The sequence below is a fragment of the Pimephales promelas genome, chromosome 11 (assembly GCF_988280905.1).
Source record: "Pimephales promelas chromosome 11, fPimPro1.hap1.1, whole genome shotgun sequence".
Taxonomy (NCBI): domain Eukaryota; kingdom Metazoa; phylum Chordata; class Actinopteri; order Cypriniformes; family Leuciscidae; genus Pimephales; species Pimephales promelas.
This window is the reverse complement of record NC_142779.1, coordinates 36367487-36387561: the sequence shown is the minus strand read 5'-3', so window position 1 is coordinate 36387561 and position 20075 is coordinate 36367487. Positions and strand designations below refer to the sequence as shown.

Here is a 20075-nt window from a genome sequence, read left to right as displayed (position 1 = left end):
TGATGATGTGGGCGGGGCAACCTGTCACTCATATAAGATCCACCAATAGCAAACAACAAAGGATCCAATCAACTCCCCACATACACAATCAAGCCCCGCCCACATTTGTTCTTGTTCCAGAAGAATCCCAGCAGCAAACACGTTGTTGGCATAACGTTTACAACAACATGGCCAAAAGGTTGCTCTAATTGCGTTGTGTGGTGAAGGTGGTTGTTACAACGTTGTCACAATATTAACATTGAACCACCGTTTAGGCGGGTCATTTCAGGTTGTGCCGAGAGTGTCTGGACAACCACTGGACGACATATTATGAACTCGTCGTCACTGCCCTGAAGCGCGAAACGCAGCCTTTTAAATTTCAACCGACCGTTGGACCGTCTCATTCTTCATCGAGGAAGGAGAGAATTGGGTTTAATTTACCTCAGCAAAATAAGACACGTAATTATACAAACGCATTTACTATTTCCTTAATGTCTAATGCGATATTTATTTGTTCTGTCTAACTGAAGGGACAGAATAACGTTAGAATAACCGATAGTTCATGGCGTTTGCAATCTTGTGTAAATTACAGAACATGCTAACGTTAGCTAACGTTATATTTCTTTAAGTAGTGTCATGATCCTGGCTCTCTTCTCTTGTTTTGTCGGTCTCTCTCCCTCTTGTGGTTGCTTTCTGTCTCAGTTCTCTATCGCTCGCTCTCCTCATTTACTACTTCTTTCCCAGCTGGTTCTCTAATTAATTAATCACACCGGTGTTCTCCATCTTTCTTCATTAGCTACTCTCTATTTCTAGTCATGTGTTTCAGTGTAGTTTGTCCGATTATTGTTGACCGTCATGTAAGATACTGCTTTTGATTCTTTTCAGTCCAGTCGTCTGAGATCTGACTGCACCTACCAGTCCTGAGCGGTTACCAGCTAAAGATCCAGAGAAGACGTGAGAAGTCTGCGCTTCACCTTCTCCTCTGCTAATCCATCAGCTACTCGCAAACTCTGCTGGGAGTCTGTCTCAATTCCTCAAGATTGAATTGAAATTTATCTCGATCTGCCGTTGCGGCTCAGCCTTGTTTATAATTAAGAACTGCTTCTCTAAACCTTCAAGAGAATTAAGAAGAGTTTTCTCTGTTGATCGGCCTATGTGGTCCTGCCTTGTTGTTTCAATTAAAGACTGTTAATCTGCATTCTGTCTCCCATGGCTTTCTCACGCAGCACACTTCAGAGTGACAAGTAGCCTATTCAATTTCATCCTAATTCTGCCGTTTGGAAAAGTGTTGGATATCTGGTCAGGTATATTTATATTTTAACTTTATTCTAAAATTATAAGCCGTAAAGATTCTATGAGTTAATTTACTAATTTCAGCACACCCTGAACAGACAGCCACTGTACTGTACTTTTTCCGAAAACGCGCTGAGAAAAAAAAAAAAGTAACCTGTTTACTTAATCCTTTGATTTTTCTGCTATTAGTGTCATTCGTTTCTTTGCTCCTCTGGATTTGTTGATGTTGATGACGCGATTCGACTTTCTCCTGCCGCAGTCTGCTGTACTACTTCTGCATGTCTCGTCCAATCAGAGGTCAGTATTCCATTCGCCACTATTTTCCGTTTTGTCTAACCTGTTGTTGTGTTTTCTGATTTGCTATTTTGTTTTTCCGATTTCTCGTTATGCTTTTTGATTTGTTATCTTGTTAACGGGAAAGAGCTTTGCGATTGACTGAACAACTAGATTAGACTAGAAATCTGAGGTATATTTTTACAGACTGCAGAAAGCTACGGAACAGAAGCAAATCCATTGCTGCAATTCACAGAAACAACTGGACACCAGGCAGCAAGGTGGATTTGGAGTTATCATTTATCCTGATTTAGGGTTAAAATCAGCAAAGAATTACGTCATCGAGGTGTGGGCGGTGAAAAATAAGGTGAATACGACCCCCCGCACCGCGGTTACGTCATTTTTATCCAAACGTCACCAAGCTTCAAGCGTGCGCTGTCCGAGGTGCTGCCGAACCAGAGTCGCGTCACGTGACCCGAAGTGTGTAAAAGATTACGATAAATATATATTTTTGTGTGTTCCAATTTGCTCAAATAGCAAAAGAAAAACTCCACAATAGTGTTTCCACAACTTTGTTAAAAGAGAAAAAAATGTATAGAAATGACAGTCGGATAAAATGTTATTTTTTTTCCGTCACTCGCAGCCGCTGTGTTAGAAACACTCACGGCATCGTTAAGCAGTTTTTTTGTAGGCTACCATTTGTTGCAAAGATAATATAATACAAGTTGTAGCATTATAAATTATGTACATGAATTTATATATATATAGGCTATATAAACTTTACAGGAATTAGGATGCTGATCACCGTTAAAACCACAACGCATCATCACAGCCTGGGCAAAGGGTCCGTTAAACACCCTCACACGTCACAGCAGTTAAAGTATATAAATTTATACATAAAAAGAAAATATAACTAAACTTTGCAGGATTTACGATGTTGATGACCGTTAAACCAGGTCAAACGCGTCATCACAGTCTGAGGTAAGGGTCCACATCATCGAGGGCTTTATTTAGCAGACATTTTCTCCTCACAGCTTCACCTCAACTGTAACTTTGCAAAACTATCGTCTTCACCGCCCGACGAGAGCCACGGAGTCCTGGGTAATAAGCCAATTTTTACGTCATTTGAACGATCTTTATGTAAATGATGTGCGTCTATATTCTGCAGGGATCCCATATATGTTTAGTGACCGAAACAGATGCGCTTGTGCCACGATTAATATAGTTTCGGTTTTGTGCGAAATGCTTAATAGCTTTCTGTCTCGAATGGACTCGGATGAGCCCGATTAAAGCTGTTTGATGATGGCATACGCTTTATAACATACATTCAACATGAATATATATGTTGTCTTGAGGAATATGAGCTCGTGTCGGAGTTTTGCTGCGTATGGGGCGTTTCTATCGCATCTGGATCTCCATTCAAGGCTAATAAACACTGCGCATCTGTATTATTATTATACATCTGGAATTGAAAGGATGAACTGGTGTGTTTGTGCTTCATGAAGTATATAAGATTACACGCAAACATAAGAAACGAAACCCGACACCAGACTGCGTTATTGATTTAGGCTTTACATATAATCACTTGACACTTGATATGGACAATAATGTGGAATATGTTCTCCGTGATGATTTACAATATGTAAAAGAAATTTGGCTAGTTGTCACGTTTTTCTCCAGTAAATATCAGGTTTATTTTCCGACGGATGCATTAAAGATTTGTTTACAAAACTATGTAACACTTACAGGAACTGTAGTGGGGCATGTTGTCACAGTGGTCATCTGGTGTTTATTGACTAATAGGTTTGTATGAAACATGGAAAAACATGTGGGGTGGTGATGGCGCAGTGGAGAAGACACATTTGGTGTGAGAGACCCTGGTTCGAATCCACTGTGAGACACCAATGTGTCCCTGAGCAAGACACTTAACCCCTAGTTGCTCCAGAGGCGTGCGACCTCTGACATATAGAGCAATTGTAAATCGCTTTGGATAAAAGCATCAGCTAAATAATTAAATGAAAAAACAACTTCTAAAATATATCCATTAATTACCACTAAATAAACAAAGCAGAACATTTATGAGGAAAAACGTTCACAAAAAATTAAACAAGTGTACTTAATGAAATGACAACAAATCAAATCTGTGACCATTTCTGTCATATAAATGTGTTGTTGCACTTTATTTTAAGGTATTACAGTGTAATTATACATTTAAGTACTGAGTAATAATAAGTATCTACATGTACTACGATAGGGTCAGGTTTTGGGTTTGGTTTGGTTCTGGGTTAATTGCATGTTATTTAAGCATAATTGATATTGTTATTAATTACTTTTTAATTAATTACTACAGTAGGCCTACATGTAGCATGTGTAGCAACGACACTGTAAAAATGAAGTGTTTCCTTAAATCTTTGGTAACACTTTACAATAAGGTTCAGTTAGTTAACTACATTAGGTCACATGAACTAAGAATAAAATGCTTTTAAAGTACATATTAATATTGGTGTTAATTTAAATGCCTTATTAAAATCAAAAGTTGTATCTGTTAATATTATTTAATAAACCCGCATTTTTATGAACTTAAAATGAACAGCTATTCTATTAACGTAAACACAGATTATTAAATATTGTGTCAAACATATTGCTTGTTGTTAGTTAATGTCCGGTAATGCATTAATGGCACCTTATTGTAAACCGTTACCGCAAACACACACGCTTTAGTGAAGGCGGTGGTGAAAACAACAGTAAAACTCATGTTTGTCGTCAGTATTTTTAACACAGTCTCATCCCAAAAAGTCATATAACTGACGTTTTGGGACGTATTTTGACCATACGTCAATATCCGCCTTTTTAGGGCCCCCTTAAACGTCGGTAGATGGCGATCCCGGGCCGTCATACAACTGACGCTTTACCTTTAACGTCAGTTAGGTGACGGGTTAGGTTTAGGTCTGGGGTAGAGTTAGGATCCCATAACCTCATCTACCGACGTTTAAGGGGGCCCTAAAAAGGCGAATATTGACGTATGGTCAAAAGACGTCCCAAAACGACGTCTTGGGATGAGACCGGTTTGGTATTTTCCAACTAAATTCATCATCTGGTTAATAGATGAGATAGAGCTCTTCTCACCTCAAAACAAGCATGAAAACAAGACAAATAACATAAAAGCTTATTATTTATCTCATACACCACTGAAAGTTATTTATGTTAAGACATTTGTACATGTTCAGAAAAATTAAGTATAATAACGATAATGTTGTGAATAACTTGGGTAACAGTTTATCACACTGTTCCTTCATTAATGAATAACAACAAAATTAGCCCAATTAGCCACCCCTCGCTCCGCCCCTGGCTTGCATTGGTTTTACATCTTTGGTTATTTCATGAAAAGCTATGTGCGCATGTACTGTAAACGCCTTTATGTGAACAACATCTCCACGTGGATCATTCTCTCTTTTATTATACAAAAAGAAATGCACATTAACTGTAATGGACACATTTGCTCAAGAAACTCCTGAATTTATTTGGAATTAAAATAATAATAAAGAAGTATATATAACTGAATAAATGATCCATAAGCTTCGCGTTTGAAACCTTACTATGAGTCTGATCATTCTGAAATCCGGTTCATGATCCGTTAACTTTCCCGATTCCACTAATTAGCTGGATCCGTCGTAAACGATCGAGCACTGTCAGTCTGGGGTGTGTGTCCCGTACAGCTTCACTACTGTAGGACGATGCATATAGTCACGACCGTTTCCCGAAACCATATTATCGCAAACGCTGGTTAATGATGTCACGCACGTGGTGGAGAAATAACTACTTTTTATGAATCTGTTTGAGATCTAATTAACGCTAGATGTTTTTCTATAAATTACAGAAATGCATCTGAGGATTATTTCTCAGTTATTTTCCTTTATATCCAGATTCGCCTGTTCTTGCGCACTAGAGCTCGTTAACACACGCACACTCTTCAAACACGACACTTTAGATCTCTCGACAAACTGAAAGACGTAAAACACGTTTGTATGTATTCTTAATTAAAGATACTGATTGCAGTGATTTTGCTCAAGATCAGGATTTAATTGAGTCCACATGCAACATGAAACTGCTTCTAACTGTAGATCGAGATCTCACACAACTCTGCGATGATGTTTGCGAATGTTCATTTGAACGATGGTTTCGGGAAACAGCGACTCGTTAAACTGCTGATAATGACGTAAATCTCGACTGTCTAACGTTGCTTCTGGGAAACACAGCCCTGATTATCAGCTGAACTGTTGTTGTGTTTCTCTCCAGTGTTGATGGATCAGAGATGACGTCCGCCTGCCTCATCTACAACAGGACCTAGCCCACGAACAGTGATGGCACATCATAACACGAGGACCAGAACATGTCTCTAAACAACTGTTTGCTTCTGGATTTGGAGATTGTGGTCACGATATGTCCCAGAAACAGTCTTTCTAAGGCTGTGTTCACACTTGGCAGGTTTTGTTGAATTAAAGCGATCTTTGGTTCATTTGAATAAATGTGAACGCTGCCATCCGAACCACACTAGCGGACCGAACCGCGTCTCCTCCTGGTAACAACACCATATGTACACATTGAACCCAGCACACAACCTTGCTTTGGATGTTCGGATTTTGTTTAGTCAGTGTGAACGCGATGTAACCCGGACCGTTTTCTGTTTTGAAATCGAAGGATGAGCTAGTGTGTTTGTGCTTTATGAAGTATGTAAGATTACACGCAAACATAAGAAACGAAACCCGACACCATTATCCAGACTGCGGCTTTACACAGAATCTTTGAGACACTTGATGTGGACAATAATGTGGAATATGTTCTCATCCGTGATGAGTTTTGCTGGAATATGTAAAAGAGATTTGGCTACACTGTAAAAAATATTTTCAAGATTTGTTAGCACAGCATATTTTCTTTTGTCAAATCAACTTTATAATAATTTATTTAGTTGAGATAACTTATTATTTTGAGTTTCTGATGGTTAAATTAATCTACTTCATTGTATTAACTCACTTTTTCCAGTTCAATGGACTTAAAATTTTAAGGCAACCAGGTTACTTACTTTTTTAAGTTAAACCAACCATATTTTTTTACAGTGTAGTAATCACAACATTTTTTTTCTTTTGTCAAATCAACTTAAATAATTTATTTAGTTCAGAAAACATATAATTTTGAGTTTCTGATGGTTAAATTAATCTCCTTCATCATATTAACTCACTTTTTCCAGTTCAATCAACTTAAAATTTTAAGGCAACCCAGGTTACTTACTTTTTTTTAGTTAAACCAACAATATTTTTTACAGTGTAGTTGTCACGTTTTTCTCAGGTTAGGAAGGTTTATTTTCCCTTCTTTGTATGGACACATGCATTAAAGACTTGTTTACAAAACGATTAGACAGACGGGTCCAAGTGTGAACACACCCTGATCATGGTTCTGATCGCTGGTGTTCTGTGGGTCGGGCTGCTGGTGTGTGCGCTGGACGCCGGGGCCGTGCTCAGGTTCACGGGGTCAGACGGACAGTGGGCCTCGTTTCCCATGTGGAACGCCTGCTGTGAGAGTCAGATGAGCTTCAGCGTCAAAACCAAGAGTCTAACGGGCCTTCTGGTGTACTTTGACGACGAAGGCTTCTGCGATTTCCTCGAGCTGCACATACACGCGGGGAAACTCCGACTGTGCTTTTCCATTTTCTGTGCCGAGCCGGCTTGCGTGCTCTCAGATGTTCCCATCAGCGACAACCAGTGGCATTCGGTCACGATCAGGAGGAACTTCAGAAACACGACCCTCGCCGTTGATGAGGAGAGGAAGTGTGTGGAGGTTAAGTCCAAACGCCGGGATATGACCGTCTTCAGTCACTTGTTTTTAGGCGGGATTCCTCCCGAGTCGTTACCGCTGACTTCGGACACGGTGAAGGATCACGCTCCCTTCACGGGCTGGATAGCAGCGCTGGAGGTGAACGGGTCTGAACCGGTCCTCATGAACAGCGCCGGGGTCGACGCGGAGCTCTGCGGATCCGACAACACGTGCCTGAACGGAGGCGTGTGCAGGCTTGAGGACGGACAGCCGACATGCGACTGCTCGGGAACCGGCTATCGGGGAGCGGACTGCAGTGAAGGTAGGAAATCTGCATTCAGAAACCTCCTGAAGCTTGATCTCACCTCAAACAATATTTCTCAGGAGGAAGAAACGGCTAATATATTTGTATTTGAGTTAATAAATATTATAAAGAGGGGTTAATCATCACCTACATGTTAAAGGGTTAGTTCACCCAAAAATGACAATTCTGTCAGTATTTACTCGCCCTCATGTTGTTCCAACCCCGTAAGACCTTCGTTCATCTTCGCAACACAAATTAAGATATTTAAGATATTAAGATCGCTCCTGCATACTAGTCCATAGGCTTCTTGAGGGAATGACTCGAAAAGTCATTAAAGACATCGTTAAAATAGTCCAAGTGACTACAGTGGCTCAATCTTAACTTTATCAAACGACGAGAATACGTTTGTGTGCAAAAACAACTAAAATAAGGACTTTATTTCAACTATTCGTTTATTTCTCCCTCTGCGCGAGTCAGGTTACTAGTTTAATAGCGTAAGCTTCTGTTATTGTACGTCACACGCATCACACACATGACCAGCGTCGGCCAATAGTGAGCCTACGTGTGACGTAGCTTTACGCAATCACACTACGCTAACTGACTACAGGCCCATGGAGAAGGAAGTGAATAGTTGAAATAAAGTCGTTATTTTTGTTTGTTTTTGCGCACAAAAAGTGTTCTCGTCGTTTGATAAAGTTAAGATTGAGCCACTGTAGTCACTTGGACTATTTTAACGATGTCTTTAATGACTTTTCGAGGCCAGCAAGAGTCATTCCCTCAAGAAGCCTATGGACTAGTATGCAGGAGCGATCTTAATATCTTAAATATCTTAATTTGTGTCTCGAAGATGAACGAAGGTCTTATGGGGTTGAACAACATGAGGGTGAGTAAATACTGACAGAATTTTCATTTTTAGGTGAACTAACCCTTTAACTAATGCATCATATAATGTTACAGGGATAGTTCACTTTGAAATAAATTTTTGGTATGTTTTATCTTACCTCAAGGGCATCCAAGATGTAGGTGTCTTTGTTTCCACAGTATTTTCAATTTTGATATTTTTCAGTCAAACCTTTGTTGTCTATCAGTCATACACTGGAGGCTAAGGGGGTCCACCAAAGCGTTTTTCCACGCGCCTGGCGTATGTTTTCAATTGTTTTCAATGGGAGCGCCGCGTTTTTTAAACGCCATGAGCGTACCGAGGCGCTGAGCATTTTTTTCACGCTGAAGCGCAGAGCGCCCGGCGTTTTTACTGGTCGCTGGGAGTTGAATATTCAACTTTGGATAAAACGCAGCGCTCATCACTGTCACTTCTTACCCAGCCTTCCAATCACAGTGGAGGAGGGGCGGGACTAATACCACACCGACCAACTGTCACAACATTCAAACTGCTGCGGATATTCTGTATCATAGCAACGAAACGTTTCAACGGAAAAAACGAGAAGTCCAAATTAAACATGATTTAATGACTCGTAAATGTAAGTACACATTGATGGCCTAAGACACGAAACGAGCGGTTTGTGTGAGAAAACCAACAGTATTTATATCGGTTTTACCTCGTGTAATCACAGTGATCTGAATCAGACTGAAGCGCCCGTGCCGTCAGATCATTTTGTTATGGCTATGATTACAAGAGGTAAAACGATATAAATACTGTTGGTTTTCTCACACAAACCGCTCGTTTCGTGTCTTAGGCCATCAATGTGTTCTTACATTTACGAGTCATTAAATCATGTTTAATTTTGACTTCTCTGTGCTGCTCTTTTAGGAGATCCATAGACCTGCGTTATATGACTGACAGACAACAACGGTTTGACCTAAAAATATCAAAATTGAAAATACTGCGGAAACAAAGACACCTACATCTTGGATGCCCTTGAGGTAAGATAAAACATATCAAAAATTAATTTCAAAGTGAACTATCCCTTTAATGCACAATTTAATGTTAATAGATTAGATTACCGTAATTAGATTAATCAATGCTGTAAAGGCGTTCGGTGGATAATGCATAATGTAGTGTTAATGAAAACAGCCTTATTCTAAGTTACCTTTAATGAACATGATAAAAGTGATTTTAATTAGTTAGATTATTTAATTAGTGATTTAATTAATTAGGTCTGGGAACCGCATGTTCATTTTCTCGTATTTGAGGCGTGGTTCACGAATGCCCAGAGCCGTTTATTGGGGGCTCAAATATCGCAATACAATTGAATCGTCATACTTTTGGGAGTTCTCACCCCTAATTTTAATATTCAGACTGAGAACAGCTCAGTATAGCAGTGAAGTCTAACTGGTTTAGTATACATATAACAATTGCATTTCAAAAAGATGCTCAGGCTTAGTTTATTTTAGATGAGTAGTATGTGGTAATACATGCAATTTTGATCCCCTCCTGTATTTTCTGGGAATGCAGTCATATGATTATTACATGTACATCCGCCTGCTGTCAGTCATTTCTCTGTCAGTCGAGATGGCTTTACACACATTGTATTACACAAAAGTATTCATCATGAAATATCAGATGAAAACATTTATTGCATTCCAGTGCCCAGTTGCCTACAATCAGTTGAACAGCATAAAATAGATAGAAGAAATTGAATGAAAAAAGAATGGTGAAAAAAATAAATACTCAAGTGTAACTACTACTAGATAACAGTGCATAATATAAAACACAACCCTGCCATTTACATTTTTAGAATATAAAACATATATGTAGTTCAGGCAATATGTGCAAATGTACTCTGGTAATCGTCACTTTAATTACATTAAATTAACAGCCTTAGACATTATTGTATTGATTAACCCTCTGGGGTCCAAGGTGTTTTTGGGGTGCTTGAGATGTTCTGACATGCCCTGACATTTGTGTTTTTTTTAAAGTTGCTTAAACATATTAATGGCACAGGTGAAATTACTCTATATTTAGCACAAACAGGGCAACCATAATATGTGAGCAACATGTATGTACAAGTTTGTATTTTTGAGAGAATATTGTTTGTGTGATTATTGAAAAAAACAAAAAATGAAAGTTTCTGAAATAAGGGCACAAAACACATACGAAATATGCGTCCACAAGACTTTTGACTAATGTATGTTGTGGCCTAGAGTTTTTTTCTTCTCAATGATCTGAAAATCATCCTCCTAATCGTTCACATAAAACTGTGAATTGGGTTATATTGGGAAAAACATTTTCTGTTTGCCAAGGCAATATGCGAATGGGCGTGAACAACAGGCCAGCCCACATCATGTATAATTAGCTGATTCTCACCCGAGAGAGACAAAGACACGCATAATAATGAGCCTTTCATTCAGGAGAGTCGGACAAGAAAAAAACTGAAAGGACAACATACATACATACATACATAGGTTATATGGGCAATTGTGTAGAATTGGTTCAAAGTTAGATTTGGAAACATCTTGAAAAGAAAAATCCTTTTCCATATAAAGTAGCCTATTTATCCTAGCTAGCCTCTCCTGCACTGTCTCAACCCTGTCTCCTTCCCTTCACGTTTTCTGACAGTCGGTAACTTCTCGCATAAAAACGAACTCTGAGGTTCTTATTGCTGTTGTTAGAACAGCCGTGTATTACACAACACCATCACGCTGTTTACAAAACAAAAAACAGTGATAATACCATGGATAATCCCAACGCTACCTCGCTTGTCCATTGACAGACTGACAGTTTCCGTGGTTTCTACGTCAACAATATGGCCGCCGCAAACATTGATGACGCAGATCAAATAACATCTATAGTTTATGATCATGTATTGAATTTATTTATATGACCATTAATGTATTTATTTCATAATGTAGTATTTTAAGTCTATGTTGCAGCTATGTGAAAAAAAAATTATCAAAATGCGGGGACACGTTTTTGGCATAAATAAAACCTCAACTCTGGTGCTCAAGTGTCACTGTCCTGGAGATTTTAGCTACAAAGCTAATCAAACACAGCCGAACAAGCTAATCGAGGTAGGTATATATTAAAAAAAAGCTAAAGTAAACAAGAAAATACTATATATAAACGTTCTTTTAGTTTATGTAACACACAGACAGCTACATAGGCTAGCATAACCCAAATCAAACCCGAGTGTGTGGTTTATTTGTGCGTTTTGTTTTTTATCCGTGGAGTAAACCTATCGAAATTATGACTGAAACTAATAGATTGGAGCCATTTTCTGTGTTGTTTTGTTGTTTAACATTTATATGTGAATGTTGTACACCCCATTACAAACTTTCAAGACTTTCAAGACAATGTTATAAATGACCAACTTCTAAAAACAAATGTATCGTCTTTGTAAATAATTTCTCGCTTATATATGTAGCCTTGGAGTCGCTGCTGTGACACTGTACAAACGCTTCCAGTGTGAATCCTCTCGCGCGTCTGCAGTAACGGTGTAGTTACGCTGACGCGCTTCTCAAGTGCTGCTCTCGCTCGCGGCGTGAAACGGCCTTAGTAAATGCTTAATATTCCTTGTTATGTATAACTATGGATCAATATCTTTTGAAATATATAGCTATCCAGTAATATCATTTATAATTTTATCAAAGATGTTTTATTTCCTTAGTGAATGAACTGATTCACTAGAATGAATCCGATTTTTCAGCTCTAAATAAAAATAGAAAGCCACGAATATCTTTGTTTACCTCATCTGATATAAACATGCAACACAAATGGGACAAACAGATTGTGCCATTATAGCATTGCAGAAGCAAACCAAGCGATCGACAAAATCTCCTGTCAGATTTACATGAAAAATCACCTTTTCGTTTGCTTGTTGCCTTATCACGTCACAACATGGGGTTATATATAACAGCTTCTTTTCTTCAAAGCATTTGGTTCAAGCTCATATGAAATAATACAGGGATTATGTGTGCTTTTCATGTTGTAAAAATCTGAGGTGTTATTTTACTTAACAGTTTATAAAGTTAGATCAGTAGCTACATCTTTCACCATAAATCAGTGAGCTTGAAGTCTGTTTATCACCCTGCTGTATCTAGTGTATATATATATATATATATATAAAGCTCAGAAAGCAGCTTATTATTTGAAATTCGAACTTTCCATTAAATTATTTAAAAAGCTTTTTTCATTACTTTGATCAGGCGGAAGGATTACAGGATTTGGGCTCGGTCTCCATCTCTCACACACAAATCACTTTGCTTTGGAAAATAATTACTCTGATGCACAGATCTGTGCTGTAATTCTCGATATCAAACATCACAATATGGCGACTTTTACTCAACATCTATCTTTCTGATTAATTTTATGCATCAATGATTTATATTTTTTATCTTTTACTCTATGCTGCAGAAATGTTATTTGATATGTTGTTATTCATTTGAATGAATTTATTTCAGGGCATCTGTACTGACTGTACTGTAGCTATTTCTACATCATAGCAGAGTACAGTTTCGATTTCAATAACAACGTAATCATTTATTGATAACAAATCATTATCCTTCCAACAAACAATGTAGTTATTTAGCAACATTTGGAAGAATTAACTCCAGAATCCCTGCGGAGGATCCTACAGAGGATGGGATGGAATGGATGGATGGATGGCTATATTTTTTGATGGATGAAGGATGAATGGATGTATGGCCCTATTTCGACTGATGAATGGATGGATGGATGGCTGGATGGAAGGATGAATGGATGGATGGCCCTATTTTGATGAATGTATGGAAGGATGGATGGGTGGCTCTATTTTGACGGATGAATGGATGGATGGCCATATTTCAATGAATGGATGGATGGATGGCCCTATTTTGACGGATGAATGGATGGATGGCTGGATGGAAGGATTGATGGATGTATGGATGGATGGCTGGCTGGATGGATGATGGATGAATGGATGGCTGGCTGGATGGATGGAAGGATTGATGGATGGATGGGTGGCCATATTTCAACGGCTGAATGGATGGCTGGATGGAAGGATGGATGGCTGGCTGGCTGGCTGGATGGATGGATGATGGATGGATGAATGGATGCAAGGATGAATGGATGGCTGGCTGCATGGATGATGGATGGATGAATGGATGGATGGCCCTATTTTGACACATGAATGGCCAGCAGCCATATCACCCTGTAGCCCAAGACTGGTTGCCCATTTAAAGCTAAGCAGGGCTGAGGCTGGTTAGTACCTGGATGGGAGACCTCCTGAGAAAGCCAGGTTGCTGCTGGTAGAGGTGTTAGTGAGGCCAGCAGGGGGTGCTCACCCTGTGGTCTGTGTGGGTCCTAACGCCCCAGTAAAGTGATGTGGACACTATGCTGTCAAAAAGAGCACCGTCCTTCGGATGAGACGTTAAACCGAGGTCCTGACTCTCTGTGGTCATAAAAAAATCCCAGGATGTCTTTCGAAAGAGTAGGGGTGTAACCCCGGCATCCTGGCCAAATTTGCCCAGTAGCCTCTGTCCATCATGGCCTCCTAATCATCCCCATATACACCAATTGGCTTCATCACCGTCTCCTCTCCACCAGTAAGCTGGTGTGTGGTGAGCGTTCTGGCGCAATATGGCTGCCGTCGCATCATCCAGGTGAATGCTGCACATTGGTGGTGGTTGAGGAGATGTGAAGCGCTTTGAGTGTCCAGAAAAGCGCTATATAAATGTAACGAATTATTATTATTATTATTATTACATGAATGGATGGATGGCTGGATGGAAGGATGAATGGATGGATGGCCCTATTTCGATGGATGGATGGGTGGCTCTATTTTGACGGATGAATGGATGGATGGCCATATTTCAATGAATGGATGGATGGATTGAAGGATGGATGGATGGCCCTATTTTGACGGATGGATGGCTGGATGGAAGGATGAATGAATGGATGAATGGATGGCTGGCTGGCTGGATGGATGATGGATGAATGGATGGCTGGCTGGATGGATGGATGGATGATGGATGGATGAATGGATGCAAGGATGAATGGATGGATGGCTGGCTGCATGGATGATGGATGGATGGAAGGATGAATGGATGGAAGGATGGATGGATGTCCATAACTGGACTGAACAGTGGACCAATCTCATTGCACAGAATCTGTAGGCTACGTCTACATTAATCCAGATAAACATTAATATCTATTGTTTTCAAAATACCTCCGTTTTCACAGTCCACACTACAACGTGAAAACGCCTTTTTCAAATGTATCCACTTGGGAAAAAGTGTTGGGGAAAAACAGCGTTTCAGTGTGGACGGAAGGCCAAAGGTTTTATGAAAACGTATTAGTGTGGACAAGGCCCGAAATACTGTTTTGGTTGTTCTGAAATACCTGAGCAAAGTCTGTCGTCAAAGTGGTTCAGTATAATAACCCCCAGACCAGCACGCATGAGCCTCCGACAGCAAGATCGAGCAATTTATTTACAAAGTAATTATGTACAGTGGCTTCTCCTACTGAAGCAACTTCCATTATTCTTGTGCCAGTGTTGCGTTTATCAAGAAGTGGCGATTTTGTTCTCTTTGGCTCACTGGATTGAAATGGTGCTTTATTCACAAATATTTTATGCAATGTTCCAATTTTGCACACAGGTTAATTTTACAACTTTCGGATGGAAACATAGCTATAGATTACCAAACACCTCACTCAGGAGAGACTGCTGTTAGAAGCTACTGCTTATTTCTTAGTATAAAACTGTGTTTTGTGTTTAATTCATGCATTATCTCAATCACATCCTCAAGCATCATGATGTCTCTGTTTACTCCTGGTCAAATGCTTTGCTGACTGTGCTCTTGTTTTCCTTTCAGGTCTGGCACACCTCATGATGGGCGACCAAGGTAGGGTCTCTGTTTCTTTTACACTTTTGTCTATCTTAGTCCTGTCCTGAAGTCTACCTTCAGCTACTTAATTAATTAATTTAATTTTTTTCTAAATTTCACCTTTATTGTAAGCCGCTTTCTCCCCTGTCATTTGAACGACCGGTTGACATCCTGATTCTATGAAACCACTCCCTCAGATACAGGCAATGGGCTCAGATTGGTTGGTTGGGGTGGTGTGTTGTAATTGGCTTAACTGTGTAGACAAGATAGACAAAAGTGTGTTTAACATGATGCTGTGCAAAAAAATTCCAGCAATTAGCTACGTTCACACTGTCAGTTTTTAGGATTGACAGACAACCACATTTACTGACAGGTGTGAGTCTCAATGTCCCGTTCACACTTACAGTAGCGTCTCGAATTCTGTCTGTGCAACGGGAGGCAAGCCCATATTTGTAACATTTGTGTTTATTTCTGTTTAGGTTCAGTGTTTAAGTTTGGTTCCCTTTCGAGGGAACTCGCACTGCGTTGTTGAAAACAACTCTTTGGGGACGCTCCCTTAGCGTGCGCTTCTGAAGTAAGAACGAAACTAATCCAATCCTGATTGGTGTTGCGTCGTGACTTAAAATGTGACGGCATAACTAGATGCATAAAACCACCAGGCGGTGGTTCTCAAATGGTTATCCCTGGCCCCCTTCGAACCCCTTCAGTCGGCTTTGCCCAATGATCTGACGTTTAAATTGTTTTTTCTTTTAGCTATTACCTCTTGAGAGGGTGGGAGATCTCAAAGCCCTGGCAGTGACACCAGCTTGCTTAGTTAAGGCCTTTTTGTACCCGAGACCGGGCTATGTGCCTAAGGTGCCTTCTGTTACGGCACGGTCTACAGTCCTGCAAGCATTTCATCCTCCACCTCATGTGTCGGCAGAAGAAGAGAAGCTCCATTTGCTCTGCCCGTCAGAGCTTTGAGTATTTATCTCGAGAGGTCCTGTTCTTGGAGGAGGTCGGACCAACTGTTAGTGTGTTTTGGGTCACCTAAGAAGGGGCTCCCGGCATCCAAGCAAAGTAATTGTAATTGGATTGTTCAGGCTATTGCCTCGGCTTACAAGGTGCACAATTTGCCTTCACCTTTGGCTATAAGGGCTCATTCAACTAGAGGCATGGCGTCCTTTCAGGAGTACCCCTACAGGAGATCTGTGAGGCACCCGGTTGGGCTACCCCGCACAGTTTTATTAGGTTCGTACTTTTGTTAGTACGCCTGGCGCACATGTGCTATCGTCCTAGCTGAGTGCCTGAATCAGTTTCACTCCAGGGCAGGCCTATTTCAGTGTGTGGACTAGTAGGCATTCGTTCCCCAAAGAGTCTTTTTCAACGACGCAGTGCGAGTTCCCTCGAAAGGGAACGTCTCGGGTTATGACTAACACTTGCTCCCTGAGAAGGAAACGAGACACTGCGTCATCCTGCCACGCCCCTCAAGGCCTTAGAGCAGGGTTCACCAATCTCGGTCCTGGAGGACCACTGTCCCTGCAGAGTTTAGCTCCAACCCTGATCAAACACGCCTAGCTGTGAGTTTCTACTGATCCTGAAGACCTTGATTAGCTTGCTCAGGTGTGTTTGATCAGGGTTGGAGCTAAACTCTGCAGGGACAGTGGTCCTCCAGGACCGAGATTGGTGAACCCAGCCTTTTGTGTATGTGTGTGTCAGCGTTACTTTTATGCATCCGGTTATGCCGTCACGTTATGACGCAACACCAATCAGGATTGGATTAGTTTCATTCATACTTCAGAACGCTAAGGGAGCGTCCCCAAAGAGTCGTTTTGAACGACGCAGTGTCTCGTTCTGTTTGGCCATCACGAATGGTCGGTGAGTTGCCAACTCGTTGAAGAATGGCCCGCTTCAGATTATCATAAGCCATGAGGTTCTCCACCTGTGCTTCTCCGGACAGCAGCGGGATCAGGTGCACCCAGTCACACGCCTCCGCTGGTACACAAACGCCTCTGGGTCGTCTGGTGGACCCATTTTGGGGGCAATGGTGGGGGCTGCATCCGGGGCATGCTGACAATTTTGTCCCTTGTTTTTGCAGTGTTAAAGGTTCAAAGATGGCAATGACGAAGAAGCCGGGGTGGCAAGTTATCCTAGTCTTTTATTAACTCAAAATCAAGCAGAAAATAAACGCAGTCGGGCACTCTGCCTTGTCCATAAAAAATGAAAAGTCTAACAATGCAGTCTCTTTCTCCCCCCCTAGATGCTTGGTTTGCTTATAGCTGTCTCTCTGCTAATCACTAAGAATAGAGACAGGTGTTAGCCATCATTCACTTGCCTCCTAATCACCGCTCGTCTGCGCACTCGATCCCCCGTTGTAGACTTCGCATAACCACGCCACCCTCGCTACAACATCCTTGTCAGGTTTTTAACCCATCATTTCTTCTTTGTTTTCAGGAATAGAAGAAGAATATGTGGCGACATTCAAAGGTTCAGAATACCTCTGGTACGACCTTTCTTTGAACCCGATCCAAGGCAGCAGCGAAGAAATCACACTGTCGTTCAAAACACTTCAGAGAAACGGACTGTTGCTGCACACAGGAAAATCCGCTGACTATGTCAACCTGGCGCTGATAAACGGGGCGGTGTCGCTCGTCATAAATTTGGGCTCCGGGGCGTTTGAAGCTCTGGTGGAGCAGGTCAACGGGAAATTTAATGACAATGAATGGCATGATGTGAAAGTGACACGGAATTTGCGTCAGGTAATAGAATTTCTAGTTCACTTTCAACTTACTACCATTAGAAGGATCACCCCTTTACACGGCAGTGGTTTGAAACATGTCCTGACTGCCACAGTCAGCTCTATTCTCTCCCATTCAACATGGTCTGCATTGAAAATACTGTGCTGATGAAGTCACCCATAATCTATTTTTTTTACTCTAGCCCCCATGTGCCACATTTTTAAATGTTTAGTTGTCATATGCTCTGTATACACATAAAATCCGCACAATATCTGATTATAATTATTGTAAATGCACAAAAAAGAAAACTGCGTGAGATTTTGATTTCTTGACTAAGTTGTGACGCTGCTAAAAAAATATATAGTGCATTTTCAGTTTTTACCCTTTTTGCATGGTTTTCTTTTAACTTACTTACAATGAAATATCCTAACAAGACTATCTTAGTTTCTAACGCCATTTTTGAGTCTAGTTGCTATGGGGCAATTACTGATGCTATTATTTGTTTAGTACATCAACACCCAATTGTATTCAAGTAAATTAAGTCTTCAAAATATATCTTGTGCATATATAAGTCATGCAATATAAAGATAGAGGAATGCAATATACAATAGAGGAAAGTTTTTCCTGGACGTAACCCTGTTTTCCAGAGTGGGAACAAAACACTGTCAGTGTTCACAAGGTCAGACTCAGAAGCCCTATAGAATCACACTAATTCATTGGCTGGTGGCGCTGAAGATCCGCCCATACGGAGTTACGAGGGATGCGATTCTTCCCGAATTCCTGCCTAAAATTATTTCTTCCTAAAATCAGATCAGCCAATCAGAGGCGTTTCAGATTATTTCTGAAACGAAGAGTTTTGTTCAGTTGGCGCTCTCTCTGACTGAAACTCGTGAATTCTCCAATCATAAACAACAACGTGCAGATTTGATGTAAGAGATTCTTTTCGCAGTGTTGTCAGTTTCCATGATTTTAGTGGGAGTTTAATGAGTGATTAAACTCACGCTAGACCAAAGTTATGGACAGCCTCACCATCGTCCCTAGCCTGACTTCGTCATACTCATTTTCTATTGAGAAAATGAGTCTGAGACCACTCTGTACGGGCTTTGATTTTGAGGCGTGTCTTAACCGAACCAGGGGGAAAAAAAACTCTGCACTCAATTGGATAGGACAGACCTACAACCAATCAGAGCAACGCAGTAAGTCAAATAATTTGCATAGCATGGCTGTCAACAACAGAGCTTACTTACTGTATTTTAGAAGTAAAATAACGAGTGTTGCTTCTTTCACTTGGTCCTTCATCAGTGCGACCAAAAGAGAAACCACAACGATCACGGGCTTTTCATTACGTCCCATCTTCTTATCTTAGCGACCGTCAGAGCCAGCTGATAAGTTACACTTTTCCCCAATATCTTTCCGATCGACAAATGCCTTGATTGCAGTTTTCTGTTTGTCTATTAAAATTAGTGCGCTGTCGATTAATTTTAAAAACAGACGCGACAGTGGAATCTGTACATCTCAATTCTCCAGCTGCAGTCATCTTTGACAAGCGCTCTTTGATAACGTGATGATTACGTCCCTGTAGATCATCTGTCCATCATCGTATAAAGCCCGCCCTGGCAATCTGATTGGCCCGTTCATTTTTTGATCATAATTACTCCTCAATGGATCGAGTCCAGACCGAATTTCCCAACCAAAAAATGTTGTGGGCGGAGTTCGGGCTGGCACTGCACTTTTTTTTAGCGTGCTCTTTATACGTAAAAGTAATCTTTTACTTGTATCTGGTACACAAAATTTACCAGAAGTGTAGAATTGGCTGGGTTGTGTATATTTCGTATCATTTTGTATGCACAAATTGTGAGTCATATCTGTACTCTAAAAAGTGTTTATTGGATGCACGTAAAAGTCATTTTCTAATGCGTAAAAAGCATTCAGAATGCGGC

General features: G+C 40.5%; 1 protein-coding gene across 2 annotated transcripts in view; it reads left to right on the top strand.

Annotated features, from left to right (window-relative positions):
• Nucleotides 1–790: 790 nt before the first annotated feature.
• Nucleotides 791–20075, top strand: part of nrxn1b (neurexin 1b) — a 92338-nt gene continuing 73053 nt past the window's right edge. Inside the window, exons 1-5 of one of the 2 annotated variants that reach the window (XM_089117356.1) lie at nt 791–1283; nt 1462–1569; nt 5842–7675; nt 15407–15436; nt 17852–18156. In XM_089117356.1, coding sequence (XP_088973482.1) covers nt 6991–7675; nt 15407–15436; nt 17852–18156 — 1020 coding nt within the window. In that variant the 5' untranslated portion in view covers nt 791–1283; nt 1462–1569; nt 5842–6990. Of the gene's footprint in view, nt 1284–1461; nt 1570–2520; nt 2647–5841; nt 7676–15406; nt 15437–17851; nt 18157–20075 lie in introns of those variants that run through there. The other variant, XM_089117355.1, reaches the window with a different exon arrangement.